Here is a 16,338-nt window from a genome sequence, read left to right as displayed (position 1 = left end):
AGCAGCCCTGAGTGAGAAGCAGCCGTCTGTCCATTAGCCATTAGAGCGTTTGAGCTGTTGAAGATAATGTCAACAGACTAAGAGGATTATAGATGTGGAGTTTTAGATGAAGCACAAATAAACAGCAGCAGGAGTCTCCATAGACTGACAAAAGATTTCTGACACACTGACAACATGCAGACCTGACTCACAGAGATAACATTACAGAGATTATCTTCTCTACCTTGTAATAAAAATGTGTAAGCATATTACAAGCCAGTTGTGTTTACATTAGCCCTGTAAAATAAAAGCCATGATGCACTAAAAAGAGTAAACCATCACTCAGCCTTTTGAATCTGTCTTTTGCATTGAAGTAAAGAGCTAAAAATATCTTTGTTTAAAGTATATCAAGGCTTTTCCTGTTGAAATCCAGTGGACAGTGGCTGGGAGAAATCTTTATTTGTAGTTTGCAGTATTGGACGATTGCTCATGTTTGTCTCTTCTGTGTGTTGCAGCTCAGCATTATCTGCCGTCGTGAACACTATGAGGTGTTTGTCAATGGTGAACACACTCAGACTTTCAGTCATCGCTTCACTAAACTGGAGGAGCTGGATGTTGTGGAAATCAGTGGAAATGTGGAGCTGAGCCTTGTGCAGCAATGAAGAGTTCATTCATATAAGACAAACTGAAGCTGCATACGCCTGTATAAACAAAAAGTCAGAAAGATGCAAAAGAAAATAATTGTGTTTATATAGCAATCAGCTTATTCACATTCAGAATATATTCATATACATATTATGATTTTCTTGTCTTCACATTAATATTAATATAATATTATCGCCTCACAGCAAGAAGGTCGCTGGTTTGAACCTCGGCTCAGTTGACGTTTCTGTGTGGAGTTTGCATGTTCTTCCTGCCTTCGCGTGGGTTTCCTCCGGGTGCTCCGGTTTCCCCCACAGTCCAAAGACATGCTACAGGTGAATTGGGTAGGCTAAATTGTCTGCAGAGTTTAACTGGTTGTTTGTTCATGTTACCTTACATTGCATCAACTAATGTTAACAAGCATGAATTTTGATTTTAAAAAGGTACTAGTCAATTTTGAGCTATGATTAATAAATAATGTACAAGTATTGAAACTTAGTTCATGTTAGTGAATTATCTAATTAAACCATATTGTATAGTGTGACTACTTTTGCTAAATTCTATAAAAAACTTATCAGAGGCTAAATAAGCACTTTAAATGTATCTGCAACAAAACTGCAGTTCGTTAGGGGATATATTTCCAACTATCTCAGCAGTATGAAGCAAATCAACAATGTTTATGTTAGATTATATACCAACTAAACTATTAAAACCATTGTTCTCCGAAGTTGCATTGTAAATTCATTTTTACTTATAGGTCATGTTCCTACAACCTTATTAGATAGATATCCGTGATGGTATTTAAAAATAATACAGCTCAATCTCAAAGAAGTAGAAAATTATAGATCCATTACAAATCCTCTCCCTTCAAATCTACTCAGTTATGTTCATTCTTAGAGAAAAGCAATCTTATTCCAATCCAATGAGGAAACTCCAGTATGAATTAAATAGTTTTCCAGAGATGAGTTGCGGCTGGAAGGGCATCCGCTGCGTAAAAAAAAAAAAAAAAAAAGTTGCTGGATAAGTTGGTGGTTCATTCCGCTGTGACGACCCCGGATTAATATAATATATAATATATTATATATATATAATATATAAAGGGAATAATGCGTCAAAAAAAAAAATGAATGAATAAATAAATGAATGACTGAATTAAATGGCATCTTATAGCACTGAAACAGCAGTCCTAAGAGTTACGGATGACCTGCTTGTATCATTCAACCATGGTTGCATTTCTATGTAGTGTTATTGGACCTCAAATTTATGTTACTTACTGTATGTTATTTGATACTATTGATCATAACATTCTCCTTGACAGGCTTGAAAATGAAATTGGTATTATTGGAAGTATTGACTTGGTTCAGGTCTTACCTAGTGTGATGGTGTAGTGCAGCTGATTGAAATGAGTAACCAAAATGTGATGGTGCTGTGCAGCTGATTGGCATTGACATCGGCCAATTGGCACGTAGCACCGCCTTTTTAAACCTGATTGGTCGGTGCTTGGGATACGTCACGTCCGACTCCGATGCACTGGTTTGGGTGTCTGTAGCCGCGGCTACAGGTAGAGGCTCTGCGCTCGTTCTGAATTTTGTAAGTTGTTTGAATCGACCCACGTTAAGCTCTCTTTTGGCATTGTTCTAGTGCATCGTGTGGCGGTGGCTTTTCCCTTGGCTGTGGTGGCTGGATGACTGTTCAGTTGCAGGTATGTGATAGCTTTGAACTGGCTGAGTAATGGGGTTTAGCCGCATTTTAACCTGCGTGTTTCATGCTGTACAGCTATTAATTCCGGCACCTCGCTGTATTGTATCGACCAACGAGTGATTTAGAACGTGTCTGAGTGTGCGCCCATTGGTAAGTGAAGCACGTATGATGTGGTGTGATCATTTAAAGGACCATGTTAATGGGCTTGTTTGCGCTTTTCCTCCTTAGGATCCTCCCTTTTCCCCTTTCTTTCTCTCTTACGTCGGATCTTCCTCTGGTATCATTTGCGTACTAGCTCCCGTGTTCATCGCTATTGCCGTGGTTACCGGAGACCGTCTGCAACTGCTGCTAATGCTAACGGCGGCGTATTGGCTGCTGCTTGGACACCACCAATGCAGCTGCTAGCGGGGACTGCCTGCAATAACTCTTAGCGTGCTGCTTTGTGCTCCCCTTCATTCTTTTATTTGTGTTGGATAATTGATTTGTCAACATAAGCATCCTTCTGTTTTTTGTTGTGTCTTTATTTATGCAAAGTATTGACTTTTTTGTTTTTCGTTATTAAGAGTATTCTTTTGTGAGTTTAGTCTTAGTTCTAGTAACAGTTAATGTTGGGTCTAGTGTAGGTCAGATGGTGTAAATACAGCTGTAGCTATCTTTCAATTAGATCATGTAAAGTAGGTGTTAACCTGATTGACCCACTTATTTGTGTTTTGTTGGTTATTGATTTTTATTTTTATTTATTTCAGGAATTGAGGTTTCCCCCGGTGGATGACGGGGCACTTTCCACTGGTGGTGGTGTTTCTCTATCGTGTGCTGTGGACACTGAGTGCGTGATAGCGTGATTTTTGAAGTGCACTGTGGTGTGTGCGTGTGCTGGGGTAAAGTCTGTCCACTCGTACCCAGTCAGTGGGAACCTCCAATCCTGGTTTGGTTTTGTTTATTTATTGTTTCTTGTGTTTAATAATGAAGTGGGAGTTTTTGATGTATTTTTAAGAACCGTACCATTTGGTAGTTTTATTCCAAATAAATATTTTTGTACCTTTTCATTAACTCACGTCTCTGTGCCTTTCTGGGAGAAACGAACCTGTGTCCTTTTCTAATAGTTGTTTCCCTGGGTAACTCCTGGGGTGGCGTAGTCGGTTATTTTTATTTACAGAGATTTAAACCCTACTCTATACCCTCGTCACACTAGGTTATCAGTGACTACATTTATATGGACATCAGTAATCAAATTATTGTATTTAATCTAATTAAGAGAATAATAAGACTAAGGTGTTTACCCTAGTTGCTTTTTCAATGTTTCTTTCATGATCCCGTTTTACATTTTATATCGCTTGCTATCCACATTTTCTCAGGAGTTTCAAGCAATTCCGGGTGTTTCGTTTTTAGTTTGTTGACTTTTATCTGCAGTTTGGCACTTTTACTTTCATTCATGAGCATTTTCATGCACCCTCTCTCTGTGACAAACAAGATATTGGACGCAACTATGCACCGCTGGAAGAGTGTTGTTTCAATGGAAGTTCATACCGCATGCTGAATGGAAGAAAAAAACCTCCGCATTTCACGATGCAGGTATCTGTGGTCTGCACTGACTCGGTAGATGCAACGAGTGTCAAACAGCTGTGCACGCTATCCTGTAGCAAAACGCGGCGAAAAGTCCTCCATGACGGTAATAGTTCCATTAGGGTGTTTACATGTCTGCACTGCACTTCAATAATGACTAAAATCGGCAATATCCACATGTCTTAATTCAATATCTCTTTTGTTTGATTATGATTTGAAAATAGCTTTTTACATGGTGAACTCTTAATCAGAGTATTGTCGTAATCACATTAAAATCGAATTATTGGTGTCCATGTAAATGCAGTCATTTTGTAAAAGTAAATGAAGAGGCTTCTTATTCATCAAAGGTGCACAGTGGGCTACCGCAAGTATCCGTATTTGGTCCCTAGCTATCTTGGTGCAAACTTTTAATGGTAGTCTATAGGGGGAAAGAGCTAACATTTAGTGTGTAGCAAATTCACAAGGTGGTGATGGAGGCAAAATACAACATGCACAACAAACTGCCAACAAAACTGATTTAATGTACAAAAAGCAAAATTAAGCCATACAAATACTCAAAATATAGGATGCAATAAGGAAGATGTAATTAAGTAAGTTCAAAATAAAGTGTCAAACAAAATAATTTAACTTACTGGTAAGGGAATGTTATTTATGCCAAAGGAAAGAACATATCAAAACAGTTTTAACTCAAGTTCAGTCTCTGACCCAACTAAATATGAACAGAAAATCAAGTCCCAGAGCCAGAATGAGATGGCGTTAACTTCTTAATTGGGGAGTCTAAATCGTTCACTAATAGTAAACAAAGATTTTTATTTTTTTACAGAAATTTATGTTGGAAAGATAGTTGTTTTAAGACATCTTCCCTATCCACTTTACCCCTTATTTGCACAAATTAATATCAAACAAAGGCGTACAGGTAAAATGAGTATCATTGTATCAAAAATTAGCTATAACAAGATCAAAGAAGAACACATTCTTACATTCTTTCAGCGCCCTTTAATCAGCCACAGGAAATTTTAATGGCAGAGGATAGGCCAGCATCAAGATGCCTAATTGATGGATTGCTTCAATATGAAATGTGGAATCAGGGAAAGAAGATTTTATGGATCGGCAGGTAAAGAAGAGAGCAAGCAAATTAAGAGAAATAAAAAAAAAACACCAGAAGGAACATAGGATACACCCACAACAACTTCTGATTAATTTGCAAACAAACTTTATACTAAGTTTTAAGCACATTTTTTAAATCTACCATTTATTTCTAAAATCCTTGAAAAAATAGTAGCAATACAACTTCAATCCCACTTATCTCAGAACAACCTGTATGAACAGTTCCAGTCTGGCTTCCGCCCACTCAACAGCACAGAAACTGCCCTGATTAAATTCACCAATGACCTTCTCATGGCAGCTGATTCTGGACTAATATCTATTCTCATTCTCTTAGACCTGAGTGCGGCCTTTGACACTATTTCTCACAGCACCCTCGTCAATAGACTATCCACTCTTGTCATCACCAATACCCCACTTGACTGGTTTAAATCTTATCTCTCTGGCCGCACTCAGTTCATTCAACTCAAATCATTCACTTCTCAGCACTTTACAGTTTCTTCGGGTGTTCCCCAGGGCTCAGTCCTGGGGCCCCTACTTTTTATCATCTATCTCCTTCCACTCGGTAATATTCTCCGTAAATATAGCATACAGTTTCACTGCTATGCGGATGACACCCAGCTCTATCTCTCTGGCAAACCCTCTTCTTGTTTTCCATTTACATCCCTTACAGTCTGCTTAGCAGAAATCAAGTCCTGGCTCTCTCTTAACTTCCTCAAGTTAAATAGTTCAAAAACTGAGGTTTTGCGTGTTGGTACCAAATCAACACTCTCCAAAACTGACAGCTTTTCTCTCTCAATTGACGACTGTTCCATTTATCCCTCTAAAAAGGTTAAGAGTCTGGGTGTCATCCTTGATAGCACCCTATCCTTTAATTCTCACATTAATACCATCACCCGTTCTGCTTACTTCCACCTACGCAACATTAACCGTCTCCGCACTTCTCTTACCCCTCATGCCACTGCTGTTCTCGTTCATAGCCTTGTCACATCTCGTTTAGATAACTGCAACTCTCTTCTCTTTGGTCTTACTCATAAATCTCTCCGTAAGCTTCAGTTGGTCCAGAACTCAGCTGCCCGTATCATCACCAGACCCCTGTCCTGCAGCAGCTTCATTGGTTACCTGTTCATTTTCCAATTGACTTTAAAATCTTGATGTTAACATTCAAAGCCATCCACAGTCTCACCCCTCCATATTTGTCTGCCCTCATCCACATTTCTGTTCCTTCTCGCACCCTGCGATCTTCTTCCTCTCTTCACTTGTCTGTTCCCTCTTCTCGCCTTTCAACTTTGGGCAACAGAGCATTTAGCCGCTCTGCTCCGCGGCTTTGGAACTCACTACCACCTGCCATCAGAAACATCGACTCCCTTACACTGTTCAAATCAAGACTCAAAACCCCCTTATTTAAGATGGCTTTTAATACTTAATTTTATCTGCACTATTTCTGTGTATATTTTATTATTTCTCTTGTTGTTTTATTGCTCTTGTTGATTGTACGGTGTCCTTGAGTTACTAGAAAGGCACCTTTAAATAAAATGTATTATTATTATAATTATTATTTTATAAAATATTCATAAATATTCAAATTATTATAGTCTTGTTATATATGTTATGGTGTGATCTTCACAACCAGTATAAAGGTTACAACAGTTATAAACGAAACCAATGAACAACAGTGTGCTAATTTCTTTTTAGTTGTTTGACCGCCTGAGAAACTGCTGCTCCGAATAAAGCTGCGCCTCCTACTGCAACTAGCACTGCTGGTGCCACGATAATCTCTGTGACTCCCAGAACGATGCCTCCTGTTATTATGGCAGCTGCTCCTAATGGTCCAATATTTTCTGCCATATCACGTAGTTTATGTCTATAACTTTTGAAATTCTGAAACCTGTCATTTGTGTAGTACCTCCATGTGTTTTCCTCTGCCATTATTTCAATCTTTTTCAGCAGTTCCTTTACCTGACTTTGATCATTTTTGTCCTCATTGTTGAATGAGTGATATCTACCGTTACTGATAACCGGTAATTTAAGACGCATCCTCGCACTGATATAATCATCTAAAGATTTACCCCTCAGATCAGTGTGTGTGAACAGAATGATGGTGTGATTTACAGCTTCTTTGCCAAAGTTCTGCTGAAGCCATTTGACTGCGTTTTTAACCTCATCTACAAATCTCTCATCCAGTCTGATGACCAGCAGAAACGCATGAGGACCAGGAGCAGACATGTAGACAAGGTTCTCCATTTCATTCTTTATTTTCTTTTCTGATGCATCAGTCAGTCCTGGAGTGTAGATTATTTTAATGTTCTTTCCATCAACATGTGCATCTTCTTCTTGACAAGTTTTAGTAAAACTCTTTTCACCCATGATATTTTCTAATGTGCTGGTCTTTCCAGATCCAGATTTACCCAGGAGCACAATCTTTGATTTCCCAGACCCTGCCAATCGAAAGGTAACAAGGTATGTTAAGACAAATCAATAAAAATCAACACAATCAATGTTGTAGTCTAAAATGTTGTATTAAATAAAGGTGTATTAATTATCTCTCTCTCTCTCTCTCTCACACACACACACACACAAACACACATACACACACTGTACTCTAAAATAAATGTGTGCAAAATAATCATACTTAACTTGGCAAAAAAAATTAACAAATTGATAGTTAAAACCAATTAACTTAAGTGGCGAAGATTTTTTTTTTTTTTACGTTCATGGACTGAGTTCTCTAACATAAACCACCAGGGTAACCTATTTTGCTCAGGAGTCTTGTGGATATTATATAGACAAAATTCTAGATCAAAAAAGGTTCTGATCAGCGGTGTTGTCGCGCATCTACCAAAGGGCGGTAGGGGTAGATCGCGGGGGCACTTTTGATCGTTTTGGAAGGGCACTTTCTATCCAAGCCTAAAAAGGGTATGTGCACTGCACAGGTTGAGCCCTATGTGTGCACGTGCCTGATTCTTTCACTTCAGAAAACAGCCTCTTTGAGGTGGTGCTGAAAATTTTTATAATCTGTATATCCCACATATTGCATTCTAAAGAGCTGTGAGCAGATGGCTGGTGGACTTGTTGCTTAGCAATAGAAAACGATCTGGGGGGCTTGCTGTGACTCCTGAGGCCTGCATACATACAGTAGTAAATGTAATATAAACTTAAAAAAAAGGGAGGCAAATTCATGTAACTTACATGAGATCAAGTTAACAATGGTCTTTAAGGCTCACAGAATTCTCATTTCCATATACTGTACTCATATTATTTGACTATGAATTGTTATACCAGAATATTCTTCATAGGGGACCTTTAAACATTTAATCAAATTAGTATAAAATACACAATTACACACACACACACACACACACACACACACATACACACTTACAAAATTGATTTCTTGACTGAGCATTTTGACAGATCTCATTAGTGTAGTGCAGTCCTTCATTCTCCTCCACCATCTTCTCAATCTTCTCCATCAGTTCAGCGACCTGTGTTCGATTGCTTGTGTCTTCATTGTTGAATAAGTGATATCTGCCTCCACACTGACTAACTAGACCATGGAGATCATCACTTTCACTGATATAGTCTTTCAGTAGTTTTCCCTTTAGTAGATCAGCGTGAGTGAACAGGACGATGGTGCATTGAACAGCTTCTTCTCCAAAAGTCTCCTGAATCCATTTCAAAGTGTTATTCTCTTCTTCTGTGAGTGTCTCGTCTAGTCTGATGACCAGCAGAAACACATGAGGACCAGAAGACTTGTGGACATGCTTTGATATATTTTTCCCAATTTTATCATGTGTTGTCGTGTGAAACAGGCCTGGAGTGTCGATGATTGAGATGCTCTTTGTATCCATCTCTCCTGCTCCAATCTCACAGGCTTTAGTAACTGACTCAGAGGTATCATCTTTCTCAAAGTACTCTAGATTCAGTATAGTGTTTCCAGCCGAACTCTTTCCAGATCCGTTTTTACCCAGAAGAACAATCCTGAGTTCAGATGAAGTTGAAGCTGTGAATCAGAGTAAAATAGATGTGTTTAAACTGAGCATAAACAGCTAGTAAATCAAGTATTGCTACTATTTTTAACTAAGATTTATCACGAAGATGGTTTTGTTCATAATATTATGTTACTTCATGGTTATAATGCCAGAATCATATAAAAAACACATTTACATGGCTGTGTTCTGTAATCTTCCTGGTACATCTCTTGCGTAATGGTGTAGTGTTGGCCTCCATTCAGTGTTATCATCATGTCAATCTTCTCCATCAGCGCAGTGACTTGTGAGCCGTTTTCCATGTCTTTATAGTTGAATGAGTGAAATCTGCCTCCACATTGAAAAACAAGAGCCTGTAGATCATCACTTTCACCAATATACTTATGCAGTGATTGACCATTCAGATGGTCAGCATGAGTGAACAGAATGATGGTGTAGCGAGCAGCTTCTTCTCCGAAGTTCTCCTGAATCCATTTCACCATGTTTTTCTCCTCTTCTGTGAATTTCACATCCAGTCTGACGACCAGCAGAAACACATGAGGACCGGGAGCAGACATCTCTACACACTTCTTCATCTCTTTGCTCATAATCTCATTCGGTGCATAAGTTAGTCCCGGCGTATCGATTATTTTTATGATCTTTCTGGCCACATTTGCTTTATGTAGTTCACATGTTTTGGTTGCAAAATCTGCTGAATTTCTCCTCTTAAACTTCTCTTTGCCCACAATAATGTTTCCTGCTGAGCTCTTTCCCGATCTGCTTTTACCCAGCAGAACAACCCTCGGTTTCCCAGACCCTGAAAGTCAAAATGTAAAATACAATAATTGTTAGAAATCAACGAATAAGCACTACATATAAGTGCTTCCATGCATCTTTTAGTTTTAAAATTGAAATCCTTCCAATTTTAAATAAATCAAATAAACATTGTAAATTAAAATGAAAACCAGATCAACAATTTCATTTTAAAACACTGTACACAAAATATAATTCAATATAATTCAATATAAAATTGAAATTATTTATTTTAATTTTCACCAAGACAACAAATTGTCCCTGTCAAATCTCTAAATAAAATTAAGTTGGCGTTTTAACATTTCATTTTTACTGCATTTCCGCATCCAGACTGCCAATATTAAAATGAAAAGCCAAACTGAAAAATAAAATTTATTCAGGAGATGTTGAGTGTTTTTATTGGCTGAGGGGAGAAGCACGGTTTTGATGATTTAGGACAACGTGAATTACTAATGTATATATAACAGAAGTAAAATTGCAAAAACTATTAATCAGCTTTTATGTGAAGCAGCTGCTGCATTGGTACATTGAGAGGAACAGAGGACACAGAATAACCAACCGTTAAAAATTCATCCCACAGCAGGAGTCACAGGCTTCTATGGTGGGCAGAGAAACCATGCAGCGCAAGTACGGCAGGTCTTGTGATAAATTTGTATAGAATACTGTATTAGATCTTGTGATGCTCACAACCAGCCTGATCTCATGAGAAAACATAAGTTTTTTACATTTTGTCAGTTTAGTGGCTAATTTGTACAAATTCGTACAAGTTCAGTCGTACGAAATTGTACGATTTTAAAAAGGAGGCGTGGCACCCACCCCCACCCCTAAACCCATCCGTCATTGGGAGATGAGCAAATCATACTAAATTGTACAAGTTAGATTGTACGAATTCATACGAATTAGCCACTAAATCAAAAAGTTTCGTTTTGCCCTAAGATTTCGTTTTAACAACTTGTTATTACTCAAATATTTGAAAGACAGATAAATTAGCTCGCTAAAGTTGGTTTTAGGCTTGATATTTGCCGGACATTCGCGCACGCAATTTTAGGGATAATCTGCGAATTACATCGTCAAAACCAAAACACACAGTAACATAAAGATAATGAAATAGTTAATCTGGTTTTCATTTTAATTTCCCATGTTTATTTGAATTATTTAAAATTAGCAGGATTTACTGTCCATAGCTTTCTCTTGTTGATAATATTTCTTTTGGTTTGCTGCTGTTCAAAAACAGTGACATTGGTGGTCAGAGTGCTCCAAACTGAGGCTCGGAGTGGCTGTAATCCAATCAGAATATTGAATAGATCTGTTTTTGTCACCCATAAGTGTTACCAGATTTCTCAATTTTCCCTGGACAGTCCCTTATTTCAGCACTACTGCGAAAACCGTCCAATCAAAGGTAGGTTTACCAAGCTCGTCATGGCCGGGATAGGCAGAATCATGCTGAATGGACTCATAACCTCATGAACTTAAGAAACTAGCTCGTGTCCACAGCAGCAGTTATCAAACAGCAGTTATTAAAATGTCTATCATATTGCGTAAGTCTAACTGAACCAGTTAGAAAGCAAATGTTTTATTAAATGCTTGCTTTGCACCTTTACTTTGCCCAGAGCCTAATGTGTTCCTAATTCAGCCCTGTTCATGATAAGGATGTTTTAAAGACAAATACTTACAGAACTGTTTTTTTTCTTGAGCTTTCTCAAAGATTTCATTGGTGTAGTTCAGCAATCCTTTAACCTCTACAATCTTTTCAATCTTTTCCAGCAGCTCTGTAACCTGACTGTCTTGATTGTTGAATGAGTGAAATCTGTCACCACAGCGGTTCACCAGTGACTGTAGATCACTTCTCTCTTTAACATGGTCAGTTAAAGATTTTCCCTTCAGCTTATCAACATGAGTAAAGATAACTACAGTGAAATCAACAGCTTCTTCACCCAAGTTTTCCTCGATCCATTCCAGTGCACTCTTCTCTGTTTTTTTCGGTGTCTCGTCCAGTCTGATGACCAGAAGAAACACGTGAGGACCAGGAGCAGATTTGTTGATCACTTTCTCTATTTCACTCTTTATCATCTTCTCTGGTACATCAATCAGTCCTGAAGTGTTGATTATTTTCACTTTCTTTCCATGTATGTTCACTTCTTCTGCTTTGTTGGTTTTTGCAGAACTCTTTCTACTCAAAATAGTTTCTAATGTACTGGTCATTCCTGATCCAGGTTTACCCAGCAGCACAATCCAAGGTTCTGCAGACCCTGTCATTTGAATTCACACATTTACAAAGCAGATATTACAGTGGAAGGACTAAAAGGATTTATTTTCTAAACATCTTTTACTGTGGTATTAACCATGATGAAAGATACAGAGTCAAACCAAAAACTTACAGAATGTATTTCGGTTTTGAACTGCCTGGTACATCTCATTAGTGTAGTGTTGTCCTCCATTCTCCTCCACCATCTTCTCAATCTTCTCCATCAGTTCAGCGACCTGTGATCGATTGCTTGTGTCTTCATTGTTGAATGAGTGAAATCTGCCACTGCACTGACTTACAAGACCCTGTAGATCATCACTTTCTCTAATATACTCTTCCAGTGGTTTTCTCTTTAGTTGATCAGCATGAGTGAACAGAATGATGGTGTAGCGAGCAGCTTCTTCTCCAAAGTTCTCCTGAATCCATTTGACAGTGTTTTTCTCTTCTTCTGTGAATCTCACATCCAGTCTGATGACCAGCAGAAACACATGAGGACCGGGAACAGACAGCTCTACACACTTTTCTATTTCAAGCTTTATTTCTTGTTTTTCCAGCATCGTATCAAATAGTCCTGGAGTGTCGATGATGAAGATCCTCTTTTCATAAATCTCTGCTTCTCTTTTATCGCAGGTTTTAGTAACTGATTCTGCTGAAACTGCTGTCTCAAAACTCTCTTTTCCCAGTATATTGTTTGCAGCTGAACTCTTTCCTGACCCAGTTTTACCCAAAAGAACAATCCTGAGTTCAGGTGATGTTGATCCTGTAAATAATTTGTAAGCTGTTAATTAACTTTGTTATAAAATTAAAAATATAAGAAACTTTTTTTTTTAAAGGTGCTATATAGTGCATTGACTCAATACATTAAATTGTTCCTGAAGCACGTGTAGTAGGTATGTGATTGATTGATTGATTGATTGATTGATTGATTGATTGATTGATTTTATTTGACAATTTTACCAAAAAATATGCAAACAAGTCCAGTTAGACTAATTCATACATATTTTAAAAACTGTCGAGGATAAAATACACAAAAAAGCCACAGGCTCATTTCCATTGTAATCCTCGATATTCTTAAAAAATGGACAAGCAAATCATTAATGGATTGCAAACATCAACAGCTCAGCAACTCGGCACAAAAAACTTCAACTTTAAAACAACCACTTTTTAATTTGCCTTCTAATAACACTCTCAATTTGAATCTCTTTAAAAATGGTGGGCAAAATATTCCAAGCAGCTTGTACACAAAAAAGAATTTCTACCTGATTCACTCTTGAATCTATATGGGTAAATATCCCTGCTGCGTGCTCTTGTAGAATGACTGTGCACCTCGCTGACTAAACATAATAATTAAGAAAATATTTTGGGACCGTTTTCTTTAAAATCTTAAAAACCATCACTAATTTTTAAAACTTTAACCTCTTCTCAACTTTTAAAAAATTATTTTGACTATAATGTTCCTTATTTAAATGTGTCAGTGGAGGAACTTTCATAATAATTCTACACAACGTATTTTTGGCTGTCTGCAATTTATTTTAAATTTTTTTAGAAGTACCGCTGTACCAAAAAGCTGCAGCATAGTCAAAGTATGGCTGCACTAATGCACTAGCTAAAAAATGTTAAGTTTTGGTATCTAGGAGCACTGCCTGTCTTGCTAAAAACTTTACTCTAGAACAAATTTTTGAATGGACTATAACAGCCATCTTTTCACCTGTCAAATCTAAATTGCAACCTAAGTATTTTACTACCTGTTTTGGAGTAATAATTTGATCCCCTACTTTTATCTTTGCCCTGACACATTTTCTTAATTTCGCAGCTGGACCAAATAAAATAAATTCAGTTTTACCCAAATGTAAGGATAACATATTAAGACAAAACCATTCAGAGACTTCCTCAATTTGTTTACTTATTTTGTTTTCAATAAATTCACTCCTATCATGAGACACAATTATAGCTGCATCGTCCGCATATAACAAAAGCTTATTTGAACAAGCCATTTTCAAATCATTAATATATTTTAAAAAAGCAACGAACCTAAAACACTGCCTTGTGGAACACCCATAAGTGATGGGTGAATAATCTGATAATACTCCATTTAAATCTACTATTTGACTTCTATTTTCAAGGTAAGATTTTATCCATTTACAGGCCAAGTTTCCAAAACCCATTGCTTTTACTTTTAAAAGCAATATGCTGTGGTCAACTGTATCAAATGCTTTTTGAAGGTCTAACAAAACCATCCCACTCAACTTACCTTTATCTATATCTCTCTTTATATAATCAGTTAAATATAAAATTGTTGAATCAGTAGAATGATTTTTCCTAAAACCCGATTGAAATTTTTAATCTGCTCATAAATAATTTTCTCCATCACTTTAGACAAAGAACTCAAAATTGATACCGGCCTATAATTATTAACATCAAACCTACAACCTTTCTTAAAAAGCGGAATAACTCTTGCTTGTTTCAGCTCATGTGGAACTTTACCAAGACAAATAGAAAGATTAATAATATGTGTAACCATTGGAGAGATAAATTTCACAGAGTCTTTTAGGAACTGCACTGGTATATTATCTAACCCAGTTGCTCTACTATTTTTTAATGCTTTTAATTTCTTAAATATGTGTGGCTTAGGTAAATTATCCAGAAATAGTTTTATATGTTCATAGCCACATAAATTACCCCTAGAATGAAAAGTTCAGTTTTGACCATATTTGGAACTTGAATATTATGGGCTCTGCTCTAAAACTCCTGCATGTCTTTTCAGTATACCTGCTATGGTGAAATCAACAGCTTCTTCACCCAAGTCTCTCTCTCTCTTTCTTTCTCACACACAAATACACACAAACACACAAATGCACACAGCCTATGGTACATTGCAATACACACATTCAAAATATTCATACTTAATTGCAAAAAGGTTTTAATGAACTAAGTAGATTCCTTGTTAAATCTTTTCAAATTAAGTGGTGGACAGGATTATTTTAGCAATAAGAAGTGAATAAGCAATCTTTAAGCCCTAATAAAATAAAATAAAACATAATAAAATATAGTCTAAATTATAACTATACTCAACCCTTTGACCCCACCTGTATTTGAAGTTGTAGCTTGACCCCTTAATGTGCATGAAAATGCAAGCAGGAATAAATATTAGCTTCTGCATAGACAGATGACTTTATTAAAACATATCGGTATCCTTTACCTGCAGAACAATTACAGTAAGAGCTGAGAGATACAACACCATGCATAAATGTGATTGTATATTCAGCAGTTTTTACATGTTTGTTGTCTTAATACGAAAATACACTGTAATTTTTGCAATATACATGCTAAAACAGATGTTTTGTCTCTTCAGGGGGTGCTGAATAAATTTATAATCTGTATACCTTTTCTTTTGAATTTTGATGGCTGTGAACATTCTATGGTTGCTCTCTGCTTCTATTTAATTTCCCTGCATCTCCCATTTTCAAAATAAGAGTTCATCATGAATACTATGTTTTGGTCATCCATATTAATGGTCCTATGTGTAAAGTCTGTGATTGATTCCAACTGGCCTGGTATTTACATGAGAATATGGAAACAATGGTGTTTGAGACTTACGGTATGCCCATTTCCATGTACTACTTAACTCTCATTATTCAGGTATGCCTAAGTACAGTATATCCAGACTTTCATTATATGGTATCTTTAACATCATGATAAAATATCAGCTTAGTTAAAGTTTTCACATTACCTGTGTTGTCTTGTACCCATTTTTGAGTCGTCTCCTGAGCCTCAGCATCATCATGATGGTAAGACAGATTTTGAAATCTTATATTTCTGTGTCTCCTCACAGCTAATGTTTCACTTTCTAAAATGATACACTGTACTTCAGTTGTGACAGATGCATGCTATATAAACAATTAAACAATCTATTATTGTTATTCCAAACATAGTTTGAAAACAAACCTAATGATACTGAAACTTTGAAGGGTAAGAGTTTACATTATCATATGCATTTGTTAATATAGAAAAACATGTATTTTTCACCAAGAAGGTGCATACAGATTCCAAAGGCAGATACTAATAAGATCAGGGCCTGGTGTGTGGACTTTTGGGGTTTTACGATGTGGTCACACGTTGATTGGTCAGTTTGAATGTCTCAGGCCCTGTTTACACTAGTACGTTTTAGTTTTAAAACAGCATTTTAGAATGAAACCGATCCAAGTCCACACTAGCGTTTCACATTATATCATTTTCATATCATGTGACCACACACACACACAGAGCTGTGCTTGTCGGACTGTTACGTTGTACTTTTATAATGACAGTTATTGATTATTAAGA

General features: G+C 36.9%; 2 protein-coding genes and 1 long non-coding RNA gene across 4 annotated transcripts; 1 reads left to right on the top strand and 2 right to left on the bottom strand.

Moving 5' to 3' along the window:
- The first annotated feature begins 2,148 nt into the window (after positions 1 to 2,148).
- LOC141375194 (uncharacterized) lies at positions 2,149 to 2,610 on the top strand. 2 transcript variants are annotated; one of them, XR_012382840.1, is made up of 4 exons: positions 2,149 to 2,182; positions 2,263 to 2,323; positions 2,398 to 2,472; positions 2,551 to 2,610. It is a non-coding gene; the product is annotated as an uncharacterized lncRNA (long non-coding RNA). The 2 variants fall into 2 exon arrangements; XR_012382839.1 differs by having other exon boundaries at positions 2,149 to 2,323.
- A 3,988-nt stretch (positions 2,611 to 6,598) lies between these two features.
- LOC110439974 (GTPase IMAP family member 8-like) lies at positions 6,599 to 12,018 on the bottom strand. Its single transcript, XM_021478117.3, has 4 exons — positions 11,444 to 12,018; positions 9,157 to 9,774; positions 8,372 to 8,992; positions 6,599 to 7,427 (listed from the first exon to the last, which is right to left on the bottom strand). The coding sequence occupies exons 1-4, from the start codon at positions 11,970 to 11,972 to the stop codon at positions 6,670 to 6,672; spliced, it is 2,526 nt and encodes an 841-aa protein (XP_021333792.2). The 5' UTR covers positions 11,973 to 12,018; the 3' UTR covers positions 6,599 to 6,669.
- A 113-nt stretch (positions 12,019 to 12,131) lies between these two features.
- Positions 12,132 to 15,765, bottom strand: LOC110439970 (GTPase IMAP family member 9-like). Its single transcript, XM_021478109.1, has 2 exons — positions 15,762 to 15,765; positions 12,132 to 12,775 (listed from the first exon to the last, which is right to left on the bottom strand). The coding sequence occupies exons 1-2, from the start codon at positions 15,763 to 15,765 to the stop codon at positions 12,132 to 12,134; spliced, it is 648 nt and encodes a 215-aa protein (XP_021333784.1).
- Between the last annotated feature and the right edge of the window lie 573 nt (positions 15,766 to 16,338).

This window comes from Danio rerio, chromosome 1 (genome assembly GCF_049306965.1).
Source record: "Danio rerio strain Tuebingen ecotype United States chromosome 1, GRCz12tu, whole genome shotgun sequence".
Taxonomy (NCBI): Eukaryota; Metazoa; Chordata; class Actinopteri; order Cypriniformes; family Danionidae; genus Danio; species Danio rerio.
The sequence above is the reverse complement of the archived record's forward strand: the minus strand, read 5'-3'. Positions and strand labels throughout refer to the sequence as shown.

Bases quoted from the DNA above. Each gene is read 5' to 3' on its own strand.
- LOC110439974 (XM_021478117.3), bottom strand. From the start codon at position 11,972: ATGACCAGTACATTAGAAACTATTTTGAGTAGAAAGAGTTCTGCAAAA. The intron at 8,993-9,156 runs GTAAATGTGTTT...TCTGATTCACAG, and splicing joins AGATTACAGAACACAGCCAT to CTTCAACTTCATCTGAACTC. The intron at 7,428-8,371 runs GTAAGTGTGTAT...TTCGATTGGCAG, and splicing joins TCAGTCAAGAAATCAATTTT to GGTCTGGGAAATCAAAGATT.